The sequence below is a fragment of the Anas acuta genome, chromosome 4, assembly GCF_963932015.1.
Source record: "Anas acuta chromosome 4, bAnaAcu1.1, whole genome shotgun sequence".
Classification (NCBI taxonomy): Eukaryota; Metazoa; Chordata; class Aves; order Anseriformes; family Anatidae; genus Anas; species Anas acuta.
Window position 1 is genome coordinate 50,129,677 of NC_088982.1, and position 24,406 is coordinate 50,154,082.

Below are 24,406 nucleotides of genomic sequence, written 5' to 3' on the forward strand. Positions count from 1 at the left end.
CTGTTTTTCTTAAGGCCCTGGTGCTCACTCAGTCAGTGTACTGTTCAGCTCTGTTTATATTTTGTTCACAGTCATTAAAATCCCAGACACACGTGCTTGTATGTATTTCCATACATGGAGGTTGTGAGGGCATAAAGAAAAGAAGAGTGAAAACGGAAGACATATTGTGTGAATTGCTACCTGATGTTAGTGTGCATGAACTGCCTCTCACCTGGCAGCTAACTGGTTTTTGCTGTCATCCCATAATGTAACCAATGGAAAAGCTAAATAGAGTTTGAGTCAGGAAAAGCAAGTCTCTTAACCATTGCTCCCGCACTACCAACATAGCTCTGATTTGCTTCCCTGGAGAAGTGACTTTCCAGTCTAGTGATTGTGTTTCAGTGCCTGCATTAAATACTTAATTGCTATCATATTAATGTATAGGAGATACAGCGTAGGTCAGAACTAAGCATAGCTGCAGAACAGGAAAGGCAGAGAGTAGTACAGAGCAAATGCAGACAGGAAGAGAAATGGAGGGAAAGAGAATGAAGAAGAAAGAAGTAAAGATCAGAGAAATTTGGTGTAATTTGAAATTTCCCAAGTGTTAATGACTGGTACAGCAAATTCCAATTACAGAAAATGTATATTCCTTTTATTTTATCTTTTTGTCTTCTTCTGACAGTACTTACTGATCTTTTTTTTCAAGGGGACAGTTCTCCAAGTTTGCATGAATGCTAACATGGTCTACAGGAATGAACCTAGGATGCAAGCTCGAGTCCTTATTCTGCGATGTACACATATATGCAAAAATATCTCTGTCTGTTTCATTTCTGTCTGCACACTTTGTTGTAGGTTCTCAAAGGCATAAAGAACAGATCACTTCTGTACTTTGCTAACCGGAACCTGTGATATAGACATATCTTTAAACCAATGTCCTCTATTCTCTGTCTCTAACAGAGAATTCTCTTTTTTGCAAAGCATGGGCAGTGGATTTATTCCTGTGTTACTTCCATTGTCTTTTGGTTTTGATTTGGACTGGGGCTTTTTGGTTCTCCAGAAGCAATATTACTTCTCACACCTAAATAGTAATCCTCCTATCCCCTCAAGGTTCAGTAGGCTGGAATAGACTGGACGTGATTTAATGCTGTCGCAGTTAGCATTTTCCTGTCAGACTTGCTTAGTGGCTGTTTTTCTGTGTTTAGCCATGAGTCCTTCAGGTTTCTTTGGCTCACACTCCCTTTGATAGTGATTTGTTGCTTGCTTTGGTGATCCCTCTCCAGAAAGAGAAAATGCTTCAAAGGGTCTTTGAACCCTTTTCAGTCTTAAGGAATCTTCTTACCATGACTATTCCAAAAGTGATAGCAGTAGGGCTGATGAGGCCTGTAGATAGCAATTTGGTGCTTTATATATAAGATGTAAAATTAAAATTTAGTCAGCATTTTGCCAAAAAATACTTCATTTAGGTTTCTTAGCTAGCTCTTTTTTCTTTCATAAGCTGTGGTAAACTGAACTGGCAACTAGCAAGTTCTTGCAGGATATTTCAGTTGAGTATTTTCTTGCTGACTTAATTTTGATATAATCTCCAAAAGCAACTTGCATTAATTAATCTTCTCCATCTATCAACTTGTAGATAAACAAGAAAAAAAATTACAATTGGAGAGGGAAAGAGAATATAGCTAAACCTATTCCAGTATTCCTCATTTCAACACATCCACGTTAGGAATGTGAGTGGTTCTTTCCACCATGAGCAGTGCAGTCAAACGTCGGGCCTGCTTTCCGGTCCTCAGGCATCACGTTAACGACGGCTGAGATAATTTTGTATGGCATGGCATAGTTAACGTGTTAGTCTAACGTGTGGCAGGCAGCGTGTGATGTAGCAGGCGGGGGCTTGCTGTTGGTGGGATGTCACTGGCGTGCTGCAGTGAGGCTCAGTCCAACAAGAGCTGAGGAACAGGGCCTGCTGCTTGAGGCTAGCTGCAGACATGCATGAAGTGAGGAAGCGTGAAGGACTTGCCCTCCAGAGAAAGCAGCTTGCTTGTTAAACATCACCTGACAAAAATGTGTACATGGGCTTTTTATTTCAGGGTTAAGTGCTTATCACAGCTTCTTCAACATTTTGTGAGGGTGGAATTTGGGAGAGAGTGGAAAGCCGCCCAAGTTACATGAAACTAAGATGGGATCGATCTGAGAAAATAATTAAGCGCGGAGGAGAGGGTTTCCTTTGCAGGATGTTTCTGGGAAGGAAAGAAAAATAGAACCAATGGTTAAGTAGAGCCTCATATTACAGGCTCTTGTCTGTGATTGTCTAGAAATTGAATTAACCTCTCTCTTGTGCATATCGCTTAAACTGTAACTTAGGCAAGGCTTCCCGGAGGTTAGGCCTCTGAAGGTCCAGTGAGTAGAAATAGTAGCAGAGGTCCTCGCACTGGGAGAGGGAGGGCTTGTGACGAGGAGAGGAAAGAACAGGGAGGAGGGGGGAGAGAAATGTTAATTTTGGCAGTTGAGCTGACAGAATAAATTGGTCTCCAAGCCCAACAGTTGTAAAAGTAGGCCAAAGGGGTCTGCTGAGTAAACAAATGGAAGTTTGTTAGTTCCTTCCAAAAATGATACTTCGTGTGCACTTTCTGGGCACAATAAGAGGCAGAAAAGGAACTTGCTGGGCTTTTAATTACAGAAGAGAATTACATATGGTTTTAATGTCACTATCAACATTTCTGTTATTTTTTTTTTTAGCCTTCAGGAATGAAAGGCCTATTGTTCATAAACACAGAGGGCTGGCCCACAGTTCTGAGTCATTAAGGGGAATTGTCTTACGTGCAAATCTGTTAGGTTTCTTAACTCTGCATTCTGAAATAAACACGAATTTTCAAGTTTTACAGTCTACTGTTTTCAGAAGAGAGTTTTGTGAAAAGTTTTCTGTCAGTTCTGCATACTTTACTAGAAGGAAAAAGAAAAAAAAAAAAAAAAAAGGAGCAATAAAAGTAAGGCAGCTCATTTCTCAAGGCTGCTTGCTGATTGCTGTTACATGCTGTCATCCTGTAGCATTGCAAGCTTTTCCTAAATAGGTATGGGACAGTTCTGTAACTCCTTGGGGTTACTTTGTTTAATTTGTTTTCAGGATGCAGGGAAAGTTTGAAAATGGCAGGAAAGCAGTTCCCGAACTATTTTCCTTCAGTGACTCACTGATCTACCAGCCCTCACAAAAATGCAAGGCAGCCCTTTTAAAAAAAAAGAGCCACCCAATGCTAAAAAGATCTGTCTACTTCTCATACTTGCTGGGCTGCTGGGGATATGGGTTAAGAAGCCTATGAGAACAGGAGTAGCTGATGTGAGAGAATCAAACAGCAAAAGATGGGAGCTGGTACCTTCATGGCAGCAGCGCAGGCTGAGGACAGGAACAAGCTCTCCAGGCAGGATCCGTTGGCAAACTCTTTATTGTTCCAACATAAACAATGCAGGCTGTGCTTTTATGTAGCAGTAAATCACCCTAGATATGTATATATTTTTACCTATACCTGAAACCAGCATTTTTGCTGGAGTATACCCTTTTTTATAGGGGAGCATGTGTTATGTATATATAAAAATCCAGGCCTAGGAAAACAGTTTACGCTCCTACTCTGAGGCAGGATTAAATCTGTTTAAAGTTTAGCAAGATGGAATCTGTACCATGTGATTATATTAGGTTGACTGGGCATGATAGACAAAAATCAAACATTCTCTGTGGAGAATCAGTCAGTATTAGAACGAAAGATGAAGCAAGTTAAATTGAAATGGATTAGAGTGCAGTCAAAGCAGGCCGGTACATGGGATATGGAGAAAGCATTGATTCTACCTGAATAGGACAGGGAATAGTTCTAATTTGTAGGTGTGTACAATTTACTTACACTCAGAAATGTCTCACTGCCTCTTTAAGAAATTTGAAGCCAGCAAGTTATTTCTTTGCAAATGCCATTAAAGACTTCAAAGCACCATGTGCTGCTTTCAATAGCAATTTAGATTTTTGCAGCAGTGTAGTGTCTTCTTGTGTGATGAGCCTGAACCAATCTTTAATGTTCTTTTTTTTTTTTTTTTTTTTTCCTTTGTCCTTCTAAATGTGTGTGGGCTACAGATGGTTCTGTGAAGGAAAAGAACTCCAGAATTCTCCTGACATTCAAATCCATTCTGGAAGTGGAGGACTTCATTCACTAATTATAGCAGAAGCCTTTGAAGACGATACTGGACGCTATACTTGTCTCGCTTCAAATCCCCTTGGTTCAGATAGTACATCAGCTGAAATATTCATTGAAGGTAAGAGGTGAAATAAAAAGATACAACACATACATGAAACGATAACAAAGCTGAAGTTTACTTCTGATAGTGGTTCTGCATGTTAAGATTGCATTTGCTTTAGTGGTATTTGTACGGTGTTTCCCAGCCTTCCTTTAATGCTAAATGTTTTGAACACCACATCATATTAATTCAGATATGTCAATGGATGTTCCAAGCGTCAGTGGGTAGATTACTGATTATTTGGTGTAAAAGGAAAATTAAAAATGGAAAAGTAAGAACAAGCAGCACTTTTACTATAAGGTAGCTTTTAAATGGCCTCTGTAAATAAGAGATTTGACAAGTTCTACCAATTATGATTTTCAGGATAACAGTAATTCTGTTGTCAGTTCTGAACTTCCTCCAAATGCAATTAAATGTGACAGTCCCAAATGAGTCCTCCTCAGTCATGGGTGAATGTGCTGTAATTCTTCATATTCAGCACACTGACTTAAAATCAGATTATAAATCAGTCATACTGGTTTTGTCCAGAATCAAATGCTAGTAGTTGTCCAAATCTTTCTTGACTTCAAAATTAGTCATAATGCAAGATTTCTTTTTTTCTGAAAAAAGTTAGTCTCAGTTACAAATTCTTTTTTCTTTTTTTTTTTTTTTTTTTTGGTATGTGAATAATTGTATTATGTCATGATTATATTAACTGAAATCTGACTTTTATTTCAGTTGATATATCTTCAAATATTTTGGTATTAGTAATGTCTATTCTTTTACCATTTTTGTAACTACTTAAAATTCATTAAGGAATTAATTGAAAAGACAAACAAATTCATGTAACAAATATGTGTAGCAAATCTGAATGATACTATTACAAAATGATTAAATTGCTTTTGATTAATAAAGCATTTTTTTTCTCTATAATTGAGCTGAAAGTGACAAAAGTGCATTACTTATAGGGATTCCTTCCTTTTGTTCTCTTATGCTCAGAACTGTGTTCTGTGATAATAATATCAAAATTCCCAAGGCTTTTTCAGAAGATTATGGATTCTAGTAAGATATTTTCTTCAAAGAAGGAACGTTGATTACAGAAATACTCAGATACAGTAGCAGCACTACTTCTGGAAGCAGCATTATAGACACGATAGCTAGGAAGAGAGATATGGCGAAGAAAAAATCATTTTTTGAGATCTGGCTCTTTTACTGTGTGGAAGAGCTGTCTTGAAGATTTGTTAGATTTAACTTTGAAAGAGAGAATTAATTGTGCAAGCTGTTAGGCTCCTCCCCTATGATCTTTAAGGGAAGCAGATTGTCATTCAAACAATGTATTGTATGTTAATAATCTTGATGACTTTGATGCCTCACGCTGTACAGCAACCCTAACCACACAAGACTTGTTTATCCTTCACTCATGAGAAATACTTTCACACAGATTTACCTTGCTCACTTGACATTGCTTCTCTTTTCTTACCTTTTCTGTCGTACTTATTGCTTTGATTTTTGTAGCCTAAACTTTGTAACTAATGGGGTACTTGAGTCCCTGAGTTCAAGCTCTGTTTCACTGTAAGTCAATCTATGCTATGCTGCCCTGTGCTATGCTATGCCAGCTATGCTGTGCTATGCATATTGTATATGATTTGTATCACAAATATAGTTATGCATATTTATGCACAAATCCTTCGAGGAATGATATGTACTGCATAAATGTCTAGAATAAATATTGCTCGAAGTCCCAGTTGTTACTAAAAAAAATTAAGACAATGGGCACAAATGGTTTCTTATCTTTTCTTCAAGTGAGTTCAAGATATTTCCAAACACATACACTATATCAGGACTTCCACTGGCAAGGAACACCAGTATGTAAATGTTATGCATAGATCAATGTAAATAGTCTGAACTGTGGAAATAGTGGATAGCAAGTTTAGTCTGGAAATGTCTTTCTATACTTAGTAGTCTTAATTAAGGTTGAAGATTTATTATCTGTATATAAGCCATATGTTTTCTTAAGCTTAAAGAGTACATTCAAATAAATAAAATTGTACATTTCCAGTAGAGTAGTTTTTTCATCATATATTTTTTTTTATTTCAAGGAATACAGCTAAAAGCCTAGGAAAATGTGGTTTGCAATTGACATGGACATGATTTCTGTAACTGTCTGAAGTACATAGTTACAACGTTTTATCAGATAAAAACTGCATTAATTTATTACAGAGAATTCTCAACACTATATTACAAGGTCTTTACTTATGGTGCGTAGTACATGTCACTTGAAGTGAAATGCACAGTTTTTCCTTTGGAATATAAATATCAAAGACATCAGTAAAAGATTATTGAATATATTTTCTTTTCCAGGTGCCAGTTCCACAGATTCAGAGAGTGAAAGTTTAGTTTTCAAATCAAAATCTGGAGCTATGCCACAGTAAGTGTGCAAAGTAAAACCAATGCTGTTCAAATTTTCTTAATGAGGGGCACTGGAAAATCTTTGGTAGTTTTACATCTGAATAAGCATCTGGAGTGTATTTGTGTATGTCTTGTCTTTTCTAATTTCATGTGATATGAGACTTTATTAATGTGCTTATTCTCTGAGAAGTCTACCCTTACTGACAACTCATGTAGCTAATCAACTTTTCATATTTAGAAGTAATTTCTGTTAATCAAATCTTTGTTTGGAACCACCTAGCCATGTGCCTCCAGAGAAATATGCAGAGGTCTAGAATCAAAGAAACAAAATATATTTAAGTTTTTATCTTTTAAGAGTACTTTTTACTATGAAAGCATAAATTAGCCCAAGATTGTGTTCTACTCAAACTTTCTCTAGCGCTGATCTTTTCACTGATAATCAGATATGTAACTGCCTTATAGTCAAAATAAAAATGTAAGACGGTTACACAGATATGAGTATGTAATCAGCACCAGTTTGAATAAAAGTATTGAAGATGCAGAAAATACAAGTTGGCTTAGTTGTCACTAAGTAACATATTCTGATTTCATATTTACAAAGTTGTCTGATGTTATTTGTTTGTTTGTTTGTTTGTTTTCTGCAGGGCCCAAAAGAAAACCACTTCTGTTTCTTTGACAATAGGACCTTCTTCACCAAAGTCTGGAGTCACCACAGCTGTAATTCAACCTATTTCTGTGCCCAGTCAGCAGGTATTTTTAGACACTTTTTTTTTTAATTAGAAGTATTTAAAAAATTATTTCAAAATTTGTAAGTCCTGAAAAACTCTGTCAATTCAATGAATGATACCACTGAACTGTAAACTTATGTTATTCTCTTAAGAATTACGATTTTTAAAAGTCAGATAGTTGTCTTGTGAATGTGGCATAAAAGTAAATATACATATGGACTGTTATGCAGCATGTATCACTACAGAATGTGAGCAGCTGACATCTGGTGATGATGAAAATTACAGAGGATATCATTTAATAGTGACTCATTTAAATCGCAAATGAATGTAACTTGATTATTAAATTAAATACTACTATCATTTCTCTGTGCCTTTTAGAGAAGAAATTGGAAAATCCATGTTCTTTAGTTTATGGTATGTTTTAATGATACTGTGGATGACCTAGAGGTTTACATGTAAATCAGTAAATGCAAATAAAATTAAAATCGCTGTTAGACTGCACATGTTAAAATTACTTTCTCTTTCTTTGATTAAACTAGATAAGGTTTTAGGTACCCTGATTTATTTATTACAACGTCAGTTGAGGGATGTAATAACAGGAGATGCAAAAACATTTTGGTGCAAAGGACTTATATGAATGATATTAAGAAGAATAAAACACACAAATACTTCAAGGCGAAGACACTTGGGTACAAAGTTCTCATTGGAAATACAGAAACATATTGATATCAGAAATACAACAGAGAGAAATAGTGATGTCATTCGAGTGTGCTATAATAAGAACACCGTAATAAGACTGTGCATTTGAGAATTTTTTATTATTGCATAAGTATATGCAGGTCATATTATTCAAAGCATCATTCTTTGCATTCTTATAGTATTGCATTTCTTTGCAGGTCCAAAGTCCTACTTCATACCTGCATCGTCTGGATGGATCTAAGCCTATCAATTCTGCACCTATATTTACAAAGGTATTTTTTTTCCATCATTATTTTTATATCATACTCATATAGTCCAGAAGGAAATATCAAAAACTATATCCTAAAACAGGAGTTTTTGCTCACATTAAATTTTTGTACAGTTTTCACTAGGTGGGTCCTTTTTGGTATTAATGACTCCCTAAAAAATACATTTCTGCTGCCACAATGAAGTTTGTATGCCTCTACCCTGTTAAAATCACTAGAAGAATTACATGAATATTCTGTATGGGTTTGCCTTATGCCCATGACTGTTCTCCATTGAGAAATTTTGTAAAGTCAAATGAGGTAGTCACCAGTTGCACATCATAATAATGATATAGCGTCATTCACAACATTTATTTAGCTGACAGAACAAATAATGAAGACAGTTACTGTTCTTTGTTTTAGGAAAAAAAAAAATCCACCCAGTTATGTTAATTAAAAAATAAATAAATCAGATATTCTTCATTGGGGTATCTTGTAAAATATAAAACGTGGACTGGCTAGATGGGAATTTTTTATTCAGTAATTCTTAAGTAATTATTTAAGTCAATATTTATTTTTACATTCATCCTGAATCAAACTTTAGAATTAGGAATTGGGTAGGAAAACATAACAACAAAAAGATCAGCTTATTTCCCTGATCTCTAAGATGCAACTTCAATCGAAAACACGCTTTTAATTGTACCCTTAGACCATCCTTTCCACAGCAGGAACTATTTGTTAAAGTTTTAAAGTTGAAATTTAAAATAAATAAATGAATAAATAAAAAATCTCTGTTTATTACTTCATAAAAACAATTTGACTGAAAGTTAATGTGGAACAGCAATTATTTTGCCTAAAATAAATATAAGCCCTGTTCCGAACTGGCCATCTTGGATCCATCATATCCCTTTCTCATGGCAGGAAAGGTCTGATTCTATTCCTTGGAGTTCTGCGCATATAACTGCAGTTACCTCAAGAGAGTGAATAAAGGAATTAGAGAATGTGGTTGCTGCAAGTTCAGCAGGCAGGCAACATCTTAGTAAGAGTAGGAAATAGAAGAAGCCTAGCCCACTCTCAGAAACTACCAAAAACCCCACTCTTTCCTCCCAGTCCTCAGCTCTCTTGTCTCTGAAATCCAATATTAAATGGTTTAAACCAAAATCACTTTTCTTACGGAAGGAAAAAACATATGTAAACAACAAAAAATATACTCATCCAGCTTCCTGACACAAATTTCTTTCTATATAAATTTCAGGGAACAACTCAAAAAAATTAGTTGTCCACGTTACAAAATTCTTATGAATTTGATTAAACAGAGATCTATGAATAGTAACTAGCAATAATTCTGAGGTTAGACCAAAGTTCAAATGCTTTGCTGCACCACCAAGACCTAAAACTATATTAATAAACTAGAAAGGGAGTAAGACAGACTGCTTTATAATCTGCAGATAGATAACAAAGGCAAAAATAGTGACTGTCTCCCATCAACTCTGTTACTTAAAATAGTGGTTCTCCTTTCTCATTGTGATCTCCATTATAGATCTGCATTTTCTTTCATACATATGTAAGAATTTATTACAGCCATAATGTTGCTTCAGAAGGTGCACATACACATGCTAATATATCCTAATCTTATTTGTGTCATTTGATTTTGCTTGGATGGCTATAAATAGCTCAAAAGAAAAGCAATTCTGTTCTAGAGGCTGACCTGAAAGCAGCAAAGCTGCTTTCTCAAACCAAGTCAATCAATGTGTGCATTGATTAGCTGCAGAATTTTATTTATTTATTTATTTTGTGGATAAAGAATGAAAGATGAGACCGTAACTGCCTGCTTCTTGTGGTATGAGGAATTAAATACTTATGCACCTTCTCCATCTTTAGTCATGTTAAGAATGTATTTGAAAAAACTTATTTAGTCAAATGTAATCAGAGTGAAAGCAATTCTCATAGAACTATTGCAAAAAATAAAATGAGAAATAAAGTTGAAATACAAAGGGAAGAAAATATTTTTATTTAATGTAAAATACTGCTGGTTCATTTGAATTATGATTGTTTTATTTCAGGAGCTACAAAACTCCACAGCCTCTGAAGGACAGGTAGTAGTGTTGGAATGCAGGGTCAGAGGACCCCCTCCCATTCATGTTAAGTGGTTTCGACAGGGCATTGAAATTCAAGATTCTCCAGACTTCAGAATTCTCCAAAAAAGTAAGACAATAATCTGAGGGGGCTACTTTTAATATGAGGCAGGTTTAGGGGGGTGGAATTATCATGAAATTAGTCTATAAGGACTGAGTTTTGGATAGAGTCCTCTCTTCCTCACATTATAATGGTTAATGGCTAGTAGTAATAATTGAACTATTGCTACCAGCAGACCATTTAGTCATACTTATTTTGAAATGTGTCTGCAAAGGTTCTATACTTGCTTACAAAATTTTAGTATATGTTCATCCAATATATTGGATGTTGGATGTTATAATAATATGTTGTTTATTAGTGTAATTTCTAACTCCATTTTTCTTGTTTGTTTCCCCTTCTTGTGATGTGATATGCAGAGCCACGATCTGCAACTGAACCTGGTAAGAGTCATATGAAAAAATAATCTCTTGATTCACTAGCTCTTTGAGTTTGTATTCAAGCTGTAAATAGAAAAATGTTTCTGCTGAGCACTGGTAATATGAAACCCCCTTAAAGACAATGTTTCTTTATCACACCTTCCATACTCTACACTGTGCTTTACAGCAATTCCTTTATTAGTTAAACAGTAAATTCCTTTTAGACCAGCCAGGAGAGCCCCACAGCCTAAACTCTGAAGCAAACTTTATTCTTAGAAAATGAGCAATTTGCATGCTCTTGAGGAGGGAAAAAATCCCACAAAATTCCATTACCCAAATTGTACTCAGAAGAGTTTCATAACACCCAACCACTAAATGCTAGTTTTGCCAATCTAGCTTTACAGAAATGAGCTGTCTTAGATGCAAGTAAAATCTGACCCTCCAAAAGAAAGGCACATTGATTTTTTGAAGCCGATTTGCAAGATAACTCCTATATTTCAGCAAACAAAAAGTCTTCTTCCAACTACAGGTTTAGTCTGGCTGCTGTTTGCCCTTATGTGCTGTCTTAGTTTCTTTAATAATAAGTGGATGCTGAAAGGCTGAGAATGCTTGATCTTTGCATTAATATTTCTAAGTCAATCAACAGGTGGAAGGAAGGCAGTGGTAGGGTCTGAGCCTGGCTTTAAGAGGGTGGCTAGTTGTGCTTGAATATGCTTGGATTTAGAAGGAGATTTTATCACGGAAAAGAAAGATAAAACAGAAAAGTTCTCTGAGATCTGGGTATTCCCAAAGAGTGTCATTGAACTGAAGAACATTTGCAATGTGGGCATGGCCTGAACTTTGAGGAGCTGCATTGACAGTCTTTGACTGCAGGGCTTAGCAGCAGAATATTTTGTAAAGCAGCAGTGTGACTGTGAGATATGGACTAAGGAACAGCAGTGAAGGGTTAATCCTAGAAGAAATGTAGTTTTCTCTTAGTTTTCATGGAATGGAGAGAAGGGGAGGGGTGGGGGGGAGAGAGGAAGAGGAAATCTTCTGCTTTTCTTTCTCAGTTATTCACTAATTTTCTTACCGTTTCACAAAATTATTTCCCTGTAGTACGTATTTTATTTGATGGCCATAATATACAAATATGCACGCACGTGTGCACATGCACACTTTATTCTGAGTTAATAGTACAAATTGTGATGTGTAGTAATACCCCCACTGGTAACAGCTGATGCCCAGAATACATGTGTCTGAATCATTTGATTTTATGGAGGCTTGAAATGTGAGCCATCTGAAGGACAAAGTGTTGGAAAATCAAATTAACTTCTAATGAGGAATTAAAACATGTCTGAGTGTTAACAGACATAGACTGTTGGTAGTTTATAGTCATAGCCCAAACTTTAAGGCTAAAAATTAAGGCTAAGTTACAGTGCAAAACTGCTTTAGGAGAGTTTCAATATCATATCAAGCCTTTAGATATGAAAAGTAACAAGGACAATAGATTTGTGTTACTGTATGTTCAATTCTGTATCACTCCTGGAACGTTCTCTCAGAATATATGTCAGGACATAAGCCTCCCAAGTTAGCTGTTTTCTTTAATTTTTTTTAAAAAATATATAATTGGGTTGATTCTTTTCCCCTTCCCAGAGAAAACATATTTCCTGTTCAAGTAACGGCATCTTTAAGATCTGCTTTTCTAGATTTAATCTACTACTGTTACGAGAATAGTAATCATTATTACTATTACTACTATTATTACTACATTATTGCTATTACTACTACATTATTACTACTATATTACTTTGTAGCAGTGAGTGAGATGTGAGTGAGCAGTGAGTGAGAATACATCTCACTCACTGCTACAAAGAGCTTCTTTTCTGTAGAATCACATGGACTATATACACACTCTCCTCTAACATGACAGAAAGTATGAAGTCTGCAATTTACTAGTTTGTTGTTTTTCTTTTTGTTGCTGTTTGTTTTTTATTTTTTTCCTTGTAATATCTAATCTGAAACTCTTTTGGCAGACTTTGGTTTGGTGTTCTGTTCTCTCTGAATTCATTGAACTAAGTGCTATATCTGTTGGACTCGCTGTGCACTGTATACTGTGTGTATACTAGTAAACATTTTTTTTCATTCTGTGCTGAGGCGGTTCCTACTAAGCCCCACTAAATAATGTGCAGTGTCTTACTTGCCCCAATATCATTGACAGTGCACTCATCAGCTTATGTGTATAGAAATTGACTCAGTGCATGCAATGGTAATGTAAATTAATAAAGTTTGGGCAAAATGTGAACATTTCCTTATGATGTAAATGACAAACATTGTTTTGTATTATAAGCAATTTACAGTGTTTTGTAGAATGTCATGAAGAGTCTTGGAATTTCTACAACAGGAAGCTGGGTGGGTTTCAGCAGATAGGTACAGCACTGGTTTATGACACAATTCACATTCTAAGAAGCCAGACAAAACAATACCTGCAGAGGAAATCTCCCATTAACAGACACACTACTGCTTCTTACTGCAGATGTGAGAATGTGCATAAGACTAAGAAGGGAAATCAACATGCCTATACTAGAAAAGTATTGATAATTTTGAGAGAGAGACATAATTTCTAAAATTATTTCCAAGTGCACATCTGTGGAATTTTACATAAATTGTAACAAGTCATAGTGGAACTTTAATTGCTGGTTGTGAACTAAATGTTAGCTGTCAATACACATTTTACAGCACTCAGAAACATTGGTTATCCTTTGTTAGGTTGATATTAATAATTTAAAAGAAAAATGTTCCATGAACTCTCACAGATAAGAAATTAAGAAGCAAGAGGGTTTTTTCTTCCTACTTTTTTTTTTTTTTTGGTACATTCTATCTACCCTAATGCGTTTTGCACTCCTCTTTCTGTCTAGACAGAAATCAGTTTGCATCACAAATCTCTCCAGACTGGTTCATGAATTAATAGTTAGTTGGATGACTTAAAGCCAGCATCACAGATTGTAGCATTACCTGCTCTGTACTTCTTTCTTTGACATTTTGACTCCATCCTGACTGAATCCTTCGGAGAACAGACTGCCTGAGAATGAAAAATCCTATGGAGTCATTTGCCAGCTGTTGATATTTGGACCATTACTCAGCTGTCTGGAGTCAGCCACAAACTGTCTTGAATTACATTAAAACAATTGTCTGATGGCATGTAAGAAGAAAACTATATGAAGTAATTTTTCTTAAATTGCCAGGGAATTGCCACATATACATGCTTTTTTTTTTTTTTTTTTTCCTTCCCTAAACACAGGACACAGTCCTGTGTATGTTCACCAAAAACATCTCAGTAATCATCACTTCTCTTGGGTTGTGCTTTCTTGTTGTACTGACTGTCTGGCTGCTGTGTCCCAAGGTTCCAACTCTAATAACTCAGCCTCTTTCCTTCTGCATAATGTTCAAAACTGAAAATATACAGGGAAATCATTACTGTCCCCTCGCCCCCCCTCCCCCTCCCAAGAAAATGAGCTTTCTGATAGATGACAAAATATTAAATACAAGAACTTCAGTAGGTCAGGGTGTGTGTAGGATCCCTGCATACTTTAGCAGAAACAAGGGAGCTCTGACTCAGAATCTGGTTGCCTCTTTTACTGCTGAGGAGCAAAGAAGTGCTTGAAGACAGCAATCTCACAGTTGTAAATAAGGTACAATCAAGGTTCCAAATGAAGAGAAAAGCTGAAAATAATCTACAGTTATTCTTCTTGAAAGGTGAATGGTCTGATCAACTGACGTGCTGTTGTTTATCAAGTATATTTTCAATTCTACTCTACTCTTGCAAGGTACCTACAGAATCCTGTCAGCAATCCCATCTTCAGTCTGACTGCCCCAGCTGCTCTTGCTATTTGGTACTTCCAAATCCAACGTAACCCCCTGATGTTTTTTGTACTATGCAATTTAAAAACAATTTCTGCTGTGCCTCTTGAATTGTAAATCTGTAAGGCTTATTGGGGTGCTTTCGTTTTCACCGTTCTGTTGCTAGATGCATTCATTTCAGTATCTATCTGACAACTTCAAATTAGGTGGCTTAAGTATCTACAGCAATGTATCTGACTTTGTATAAGCTTTAGCATAAACTTATCCTTGACACTTACATGTACACTGGCTTCATTTCTCCTCAGCCCTGAACACTGACTTAGAGACTGAAGTCCATGGTGCCAATAGCAGTATTCGACTTTATTGTACCTGAATTAGCTAGGTAACAGCCATTATTGGTATTGACTACATAAGCTGTAAACTAGGTTCTCTGCCCTAAAACTACATTGATTTGCTCACCAGCACAGTTGCTGTTGTTCAGGTTTTTTTCTTGGCATTTTGTAAGTGCAGTTTGAGAGATCTTCAAATATAGTCAGATTTGTGCAGTAGATTTATATATCTTTCAAAAATTTGGCCTTCCACTTCATGAGTGGCATAAAGTATATTAAATAAGCCAGAACTGCTGCCTGGCCAATGTAATGTTATGGGCAATAGTGATCATCAGAAATAGGTAACTTTTTCATTGTTTGTGTTGTTAAAAGTTAAGGGTGTCTTCAGGGCTGAGATACTACCCTCTGGTATGCTACTCCACATGTTCAGTTCTTCTCTATTTCCACATCTCCATTCTCTATATCTATAAGATGCACAGACACCTAAAAAGAGTTAACTGATAGGCATATTGCTTTGCAGTTAGACATCTGATGGCTGGAGATAAAGAGGGAGAATTAGAGACAGGTTTTCTACAAGGTAAGATGGCCAGGCTTGGTTGGAGTTCGAAGAGAAAACCACCACTGTGACAATCCACTGTCTTTACAGAAGGAAACTCAGGGATTTGAACCTGTATGGACAGAAACAGCTCTGTTCATTGCACCATAATACACAGCTACTAGTAAAAGACCCTACTTGTTTCCCAGGACTATATATAGACTAATAGGAAGCTAATGATCACAATTGGAGATGAAGGTGCAGATATGAGAAATACTCTACCTTTCATATGATACACAGAAACATTCTGAAATAAACACATCATCAGTGACGAAATCTGTTCAAATGCAACAGGTTTCTGGAGTTCGGTCTTAGCAAAGATTCTTCTTCCTAATGGATTCATGAACCATAAAGGGAAGGGATTACTTGGTAAAATGTAATCTTTCTTTCTAAATAACTGACAAAATAGTCAAGTACTTGCATGCCTAAGCATTTTACATGTTTCAGTGAACAGAGTGCTTTTGTATTCATTTAGTCAAGTGTTAAATATGTTTTAAGGCCCTGAGAACAGCATTTCAGAGCTGCTTTCTGGAACACATTTTTGAGATGAAATTATTTGTCAGCTGATGATTACCGGGAAGTAGAACAGACATTATTTACTTCAGATCATCAGATTCTACTCAGCACAGCAGCAGAAAGAAAACTAATTACATAAGTCAGGACCTAGAACTGGAAAAACACTCAGAGCATTATGCATCCACATAATGTTATAGAATTTTTTAAAGAATATTTATTTTGTCAAACTAGTGCTTTATTTCTATATTTTCCACAGTGGTAAGCCTTTTAGCAAGGACCTGGAGGTCAGCGATTCTTGATTTGGGGATGGAGGCAAAGTGACAATGGCATTGTGTCGCTCTTATGTGCTTTTAGCCTAAGCTACCTTTTGATTAGTTGTTCCCCCTCCCCCTCCCTAATGTTTCATTTTAGCTGGTTTTCTCATCATTGATCACAAATGTGTTTTAGCTTGCTCATTCAGCTAGGAAGACTGAGTTTTAAGTTTTCGTTATTTTCATTACCAATTTAATGTCAGTTTCTCTCACAAGTATTTCTGCAGTTTACCTTGTATAATTCTCAAATATACTGCTTTGGTAAACAAACCATTGGAATTCTTTCATCACTGAAGACCAGCTCTTCTCATGTGGTCATAACTGCAAAACTGAAGTAACAGTATGAATTAATTTGGCTGTGCAGAAAATAGAAATTCCATTGGTTATTATATTTTGTAGTACCTTTGCCCTCATTCAAAGAGCAGTTCTCAGCATGGTGGGAATTATTTTCCTTTGCAGACCTGAAATACCCAGCTTTCAGATTTCTGCTGCTCATTTAACAGGAAACCAGAATGTTGCACGGATCAGATTGCATCCCCAGAGCCACTTCGGTCCAGGAGTACACACGTGTGCTTAACAATATAGCTTAAACTGCTTACGACACACCAAGACTAAAAAAAGCTGATCTCAGTAGTTCAAAACCTAGCTTGTGCTACCCATTACTTTCCTGATAAGACCTTTCATGAGTCATTAATCTTCATCTGGGTCAGATAAGATCCAACGTGCTACATTATTACCAGACATGCCTCTTACAGCTACACAGAAACACAGAATGACTTCTCTGTGTTGCCAAAAAAAAAAAAAAAAAAAAAAAAAAAAACATGTTCTGCAGTCTGAAAATCAGCTCTGTGCCAAATCTTTACTTAGTCATTCATTTTTAGCCCATTTCCAGCACACTAAGTTCTTGGATACATTGTCAAAAACATTGGAAAAAATCCATAATTTTTTTGTTAACTGTCTAAATGAGACACTGGTTTGTCCTTCCACAATGAAAAATAGGAAAGAAAACAACAACAACATCAAAAAGCTACAAAATATTTTCATTGTTTGATCTAAAATAAATGAGGCTAGTCTTACCGAGCATTTTCATATGAAAGTTAGTTATATGAGTCTCAAATATTTTACTGCACTTCTCAATTTTCTTTTATTAGCTATAGTCCACTGAATTTTTTGTAATATTTGGGATTCTATGTCCAATATGCCTTTCAACTTTGAAATATATTTTATAATCTTTTTTTTATAATCTTCTATAATCACTTTTCTGTGATTGGTTTTGAGGGTTGAAAATGAGTTTAATTGAAAGAAACTCCTGGTTAGTTAAGGAAAGCTATGATGTAACAATGTCCAGTAGTAAGATTGTCTATGTATGTTGTGTAAATACTAACATTATTTAGATTAACTATATTTTGAACCTTTAAAAAAAGTTAGAATACACTTACAATTAAAGATAAAACAAAGTGACTTCTCTGAAGAATCTGGAAAAAATATACCTAGATAATTAAATATATCTATAATAAATGAATGGAATGGACTTAGAAAATATTACTGTGAGACCTGACCCAAAATGTGAACCGCCCAGCTTTCATAGGAGTTTTTAGACTGGGGCAGGCATCATATAGGATGGCACTTTAGGGGAAAATGAAGAGATTTCAAACAGCTGCAGAATGTCTTTATCATGAAATTGTGAAGAATTTCAGGGGATGCTGTCTTGTCCTAAGTTTTCCCATTCCTGTTTAGAGACAGAAATCATCTTCCCAAGCTTCATAGAAGGGACATACTTGGTGCATCCAGAGCTTTTAATTCTGGTCAGTTTCCTTAAAAAAGTTATTTGCAAGTGATGACAAAATACTTCCTGGCCTTACGAGGAATGGGATTTGAACTAAATTGTTCATTAAATACAGAAAATTCAAGGGAAAGAAGCAATGATATGATATTCATATTGGTGGCACTTACATAGATTCAAGAAGAGCTTGCAAGTATTAATTGTATGTGAAAACCAGTAAGTTGATTTGTACAAATAAGTAATTTTCCTGCATAAAAATGAAGATATTGTATGTGTAAAATGACTGTGCAGACTTGGGATTGCAAAATTATTGTTCAAGACAGGTCCCTTTTGAAGACTGAGTAAATTTACTTGATTCAGATACAAAGTAATTTACACTGAAGTCATGTCCTTTGGAAGGCCATTTCTTTGTGTAAGGAGCACTTTAACATGTCTTTCTAACATGCAATGCAAAAACATTACATAGTTCTTTAAGTAGTTTATAATGTGGCTTATTTTTCTGTTTATTTCCAGAAGAGATATGTACCCTTGTAATTGCAGAAACTTTTCCTGAAGATTCAGGACTTTTCACATGCACAGCAACGAATGAACACGGTTCAGTAACAAGCAGTGCGCAACTAACTGTCTGCTCAGGTTTGTGACAAAAGGAAAGAGGAGGTTTTAATTATAGAGCTCAGATAATTAATTTATTTGTGAAGTTATTGGACTGCTTCTTTTGCAGAAAAGAGCCTCCATAAGACAGGAGTCCCTTTGGTAGATCTCCTTTTTAGTCTCTGAATCTTTCTACATTTCCCACAACATTGACTGTTATAATCTGAATATAAAAGTTGTTGCTGGGTGGGGGATGGGTGAATGTGATTTTGCTTATCCTCAGATAGCATGAGATTAATTCCTGGAGGTCTATTTCAAAAGTCCAACTACTAACAGAGAGAGTGAAGCATCTTCTCAGGCAGTAACAGCTGAATCAGCGTTACTTCTTTCTAGAGGATAGAGTTCCTCTAAAAAGAATACATGAAGAAAATAAATTAGCAAACACAAAGGCTGTTAGTCAAGCAGCTAGCATTTTGCTAATAAGATTAAAACACTGCCTACGTTTAAAAAAAAAATACATTGGGGGGAGGGGAGATGGACAGAAAGAAATTACCATATAATAACTGTAGCAAATAAATTGAAACCTTTAGGAAATTCATGAAACTAATTTTATGTGTACCTATCCCAGGCTTGTTACTCAGAAAATATGTATCTTGAGAAACCTTAACTGAATTCCGTTTGAGTCAAGGGATTATAGAGCTAAAAACTTGGCTTCTCCCAGTGCTACCATTGACACATACTGTCATCCTAGGATAGTCTCTGACATCTCTTTCTAACTTACATGTACATCATTGTAAAATGGGAGAGTGAGCTACCTGTCAATATTCGTATCAATATTTATAGATCATACTGTCAACCACAGATTGTCCGTCTAAAACAAACTGAATGTTTTTATTGGTTCACTTTCTAGTTTAATATTTTTATTTGTGTAAAATATATATTTTAAAGTGTCTGCCACAAACCTGGCAGATTTTTAAGCATTAGGCTTCTGGGACTAGATGGCAGCAAAGGCAAAATGAAAACAAATGATATTATACTACTGAATGTGGCATATGCATTTTGTAAAATAGAAAACTCTATTTGTGCTATGTTTAGTTTTGTAGTGTGTTTACATACAGACTGTTGTGCAATGAATTACCACAGCTGCCATTGTAAACACGCTATATATACATACATATTTCAGTGTTTTAGAATGATTTATGTTTAAATGATGCTACGACTCCAGGAAGGGAAATACTGTTTCAGCCTCTGTCGCCCCATAGTACTTGGCCATGCCATCTCAGTTAGTGACTGTACTTCTGGAATAGTATGAGAGGTATCCATAAGGTTCTGTGTTGTGCATTTTGCATGAGGCAAAGTCAGAAAACAAATAGCCTATCGTGTATCTAATTCAGCATAAATTAACAACAGGTCTAGAAAAATATCTCCACAGAAGCAAAGCAATCTCACTTTTAACAGCCTTAAAGTACAGCATGCCTGTGCCCTGTGCTTTATTTATGACTTGTCAGAGAGACGTTCTTTTTGATTTCTTTTAGCCAACTCAGAAAGCTCCAGTCATGAATTGTTGACAAGGGAATCCAACAGTGATGATTTCCACCATTTTCCACCACTTCCTCCTGCTGAAGTTAGCTCTCTTGAGCTTCCTCCTAAGAAACACACAGAGAACCACCAAGCAAATAATACTGAACTGAGATCTGGTATGGCAGCCCTTCAGCTAGAGCTCAGTTCGTCTGAGGAAAAAACAAATGGTATCCATCCCATTCATGGAGTAAATGGAGTGATCAACAGCAAGCCAAATGGTGATAAATCAGTCTCACCTCCAGCTGTCTTGCTTTCACCCGCAAAGGAGCCACCACCTGTGCTTGCCAAACCAAAACTGTGAGTATTTTGTTTTGTTTCATTTCTCTATAAACTTTTTATCTGTTGGAAGTAAATTTTTGCCTACACTAATTTACTGTTAGGCCAGTAATGGGCAAACTCTTGAACAATCTCCTTAATGCTTCTTATTGCTTTTATATCCCAAAGATTTGAATCCATAGTTCTTTCTCATAGTGCTATATGAAAGGGAAGTGTATTACATATACCAAATTCTATAGAAGTTTTTAAGGTAAAATCACAAAAAAGCAATAAGTATTACTGACTGTTGTTCCGTGCTTTTTGTCTTGGTCGCTTTATCTAAATGTCATAGTGGCCTGAGATTCTTGTATGCTGTTCCATTTTTAACAGTGGTTAGCCTTTTTTATTCTCACTACTCTTAGTTTTTATTTTTATTTTTGTAGTCAGTAGATATTCAGCTGTGTAATGGTTGTATTATTTCTTATTTTTACATGTAACATGTAACTCACTCTGCTGTCAGCTATTTTACAGTTATTCTTTTATAACTGAAAACCTGAAAATGAAAAGCCTCAAGGAAGGAATAAATATGTGGGGAAAAAATCAGTAATATATTTACCTTATGGTAGTAATGACACCCTACTTATACAAGAGCAATTTTTATGCTTTTAATTTATAGCTTGATATTAGCACTGGGCAGATTCCACTTTTCCATCTCCCTCAAAGGCTTCTGCGGTGTGACAAAGGAATTGAAATGATATTTTATTTCACTTGAATTGATAATCAGAAGGGATCGTTAATTATATATATAAAAAAAAATAAGAATAATGAAATAAGGTCCTCAGGCTTAGCAAGGTCACTTGCTGAATTATATGATTTCACAGGATAACTTACAAAATATAAAAATATTGTTCTTTTAGCAACCATATACTATATCTTCTAATCTTAAGTGCACAAAAATATATGCCTGAGGGAGCAAGCTGTCAGTGCTCCCTTTCTGCATTTATCACCTTTTTCTTTCTGTTGGTCTTTGTCATTGTAAGCAGTCAACACTGCAGAAGAGGAGGAGGAGTGGTAGAAATATAAAGAGAATAGTATATGGTGGTGATTACATTTCTGGGAGGGAGGTTGCTGAGCAAGGCAACCTGCAGATGACAGTACGTGATGTGGAGTGAGCCAGATGGTCCTTTATCCCTCACATCTGTTGCAAGACCCACTTGTGAAGGAAGGAGATAGCAGCACCAGCAGTAGTTAAAAGCAAGCTTCACCCCAGAGCTTTCCTTCTCAGAAGTAAGGTTGCCCTGGAAAGAGGAGAGAAAGCTGTGTAACAGACTTCCCATTATATAGCGTTCACTGCTACTTATGCAAAAATTGTTTTGTTTTTAAAAATACGGTGAAAATCACTGTCTAATTATTCACCAAAGATAATGTATTGAACTTTATCTAGTAAATGAAAGCAAGAACAACTGCTACGGTATCAACCAGAAGTAGATAGCCGTTACTTTAACCAAGTTGGAAATACTTCCAATTAGAACTGGTGATAAAATAATTTCTTGGTTCTTGAAGAACATAATCTTTATCTGAAAGAAGACAAAGCAGTTAGCGGTTTTAAAAGGAGTAAGTGTGGTGTAGATGCTTAGTTTGTAGACTGATACCATGACTTCTTTGGGCCAAGCTTCCAACTTCCATAGGACATTCAGGTGCAAGAGAACCTGGATTTTTGCTTCCAGTTAGTCATTAAGTCTTCCGTGGCTTTTTAGTGTTCAAGAGGAGATGTTGGAATGGCTAAGAGGGTAGATTCTGAAATTCTGAGAAGTGATATAAACACCAGCTTGATTAATTTTTGCAAGTCTAGTGAAATACTGCTGTCAGATAGGATACCTCTCTTTCAACTCTCTTTCAAAATGATGTTAAAATTTTCATGTATCTTGTGCTATCTTTTCAAAAGTGTAACATGAAATATATGACAAAATATAACTAGAACAGGTTATGTTGTATTAGAAGATTACAGTCTTAGTTTGAATGAGCATTGAATGTGCACTTAGGAAGAGCAATATCCATTCTAGAGCAAATTTTGTAAACCAGGTATCCTTTGCAAAAATGTAAAGGGGAAAACTGCAGCATTGGGCTTTTACCTTTGCCTTGCCTTCACGTGAGCTTGGACCTGGAGCAGGTGTGTCCCAACCCTTTATCAGCAGTTCACTTAGTTAAACTGAAGACTGTAATACAGCCATATTAGTTCATTGTTAATGGAAGACTATGGACCAAACCTAGGAAGTTTATAATTTATCATGAGATTGTGGTTTATTCTGGAGGAGCAGATTAGGTTTTTGGTCTCTGCTGAGCTACAGCACTGCATGAGATTAAATTCATCTTTATTGACAGCAGTTCAAAGAGCTAATTTGGTGAAAATAGTTTAATTTGGTGAACCAAAGCTTGTAGAGAGTCAGTTAATAGATTCACTAGTGTGAGAGGAGACTTGAACTATTCTTTCAAAATCCAGATATATCAATATTGTATGAATATTTGTTGGTCTGTTATAATCTCCATGAAATTCTGTGTTCTGCTTCTAGAGTAGCAAAAGCAAAGCTCAGTTGTCTTTGTTGAACACTTTCACTTTGTGGTTTTTAAGCTCAGCATGCTTCTGGCATGGAATGAATTGCAGTCTAATCCAGGGGCTTGTGCAATCTCTTCTATCAGCTTCTCCCTGACTACTTGGAGTCCACAGTTCTACTTGCATGTGTTTAGGAATGATGGGTTGGGCTTGGTTTGGATTTTTATTATTATTGCTTTCATTTAACAAGAAGAGACTGAATACCTTCTTGAAACACAAAATACATTTGACCCTCTTCAACGTTGCTGTAACCAACAGCTATAAATAATAATGATTTACCACAGTTCAGTTCAATGGAAAAATTGTCATGCTGTAGAAAGTTACTGTAGTTCATTTCAGGCATGAAAAATATTTTAAAAGCCCTAAAAAAAAAAAAAATGCCCTGTTTTTGGTTACAGACACTGAAGTTAAGTAATTCTACGAGCCATAGTACTAATTGCTACCTTGGTCTTGTACTGTGAATGTTTAAAACAGAGTTTAATGTGATAATGTCTAGAATTTACTACTTGTTACTGCAAAAACGGGCAATACTGAGTATTTCACTAACATGGAATCTAAAAGACAATAGTGTTAAATATTGTTGAAAGGCACAATAGTTTATCACATCTTGCTTGCACCTTGAGTTCATGTAGAGAAAAGAGACTTGGTGAACTGAGGCCAACAAACCCCAGATTTCTTCAGCTTTGGTCTCTGCTGCTGTGACCTGTCTGAGAAGATTGAGCTATCTGTGAGCATTTGACTTTGCCTGGTAATAGCAGTGTAATGCGCAGATGGGCTTTCAGAAATGTCCCCACAATCCCTGAATTCTGTCTCACATAGCTCTCTTGGACAATATTTCTGCAAGGAAAATGAAAGGCAGGTATTAGTTTTGTAAAAATGAATACCTGTTAAAAGTGGAAAGAAGTAAGATAGAATTTCTGACAGCTTTTGAATTTGTTATAATTAATATTTTCTTCAGCAGACATGGCTGTTTGCTGTTTTTTTTTCCTGAGATTTTTTTTATTTTTAAAAATGTATTCAAAAGCCTTTAAAAAAATGCACAGAAAAAAATAAACATATTATTAAAAGATTTCAGGCAATTTGTGTAACGTCAGTGATGAAATGCTGAGACTACAATTAAGAATATTTATTGAA

The 24,406-nt window shown here is 35.8% G+C and overlaps 1 protein-coding gene across 7 annotated transcripts in view; it reads left to right on the forward strand.

Annotated features, from left to right (window-relative positions):
• The window catches only part of PALLD (palladin, cytoskeletal associated protein), a 193,411-nt gene that overhangs the window by 57,604 nt on the left and 111,401 nt on the right, over positions 1-24,406 (forward strand). For all 7 annotated transcript variants that reach the window (XM_068681192.1, XM_068681193.1, XM_068681194.1 and 4 more), the window contains 8 exons: positions 4,088-4,266; positions 6,589-6,655; positions 7,281-7,386; positions 8,261-8,335; positions 10,372-10,513; positions 10,861-10,884; positions 18,748-18,867; positions 20,361-20,703. In XM_068681192.1, the coding sequence (XP_068537293.1) occupies positions 4,088-4,266; positions 6,589-6,655; positions 7,281-7,386; positions 8,261-8,335; positions 10,372-10,513; positions 10,861-10,884; positions 18,748-18,867; positions 20,361-20,703 (1,056 nt within the window). The remainder of the gene's footprint in view (positions 1-4,087; positions 4,267-6,588; positions 6,656-7,280; positions 7,387-8,260; positions 8,336-10,371; positions 10,514-10,860; positions 10,885-18,747; positions 18,868-20,360; positions 20,704-24,406) is intronic.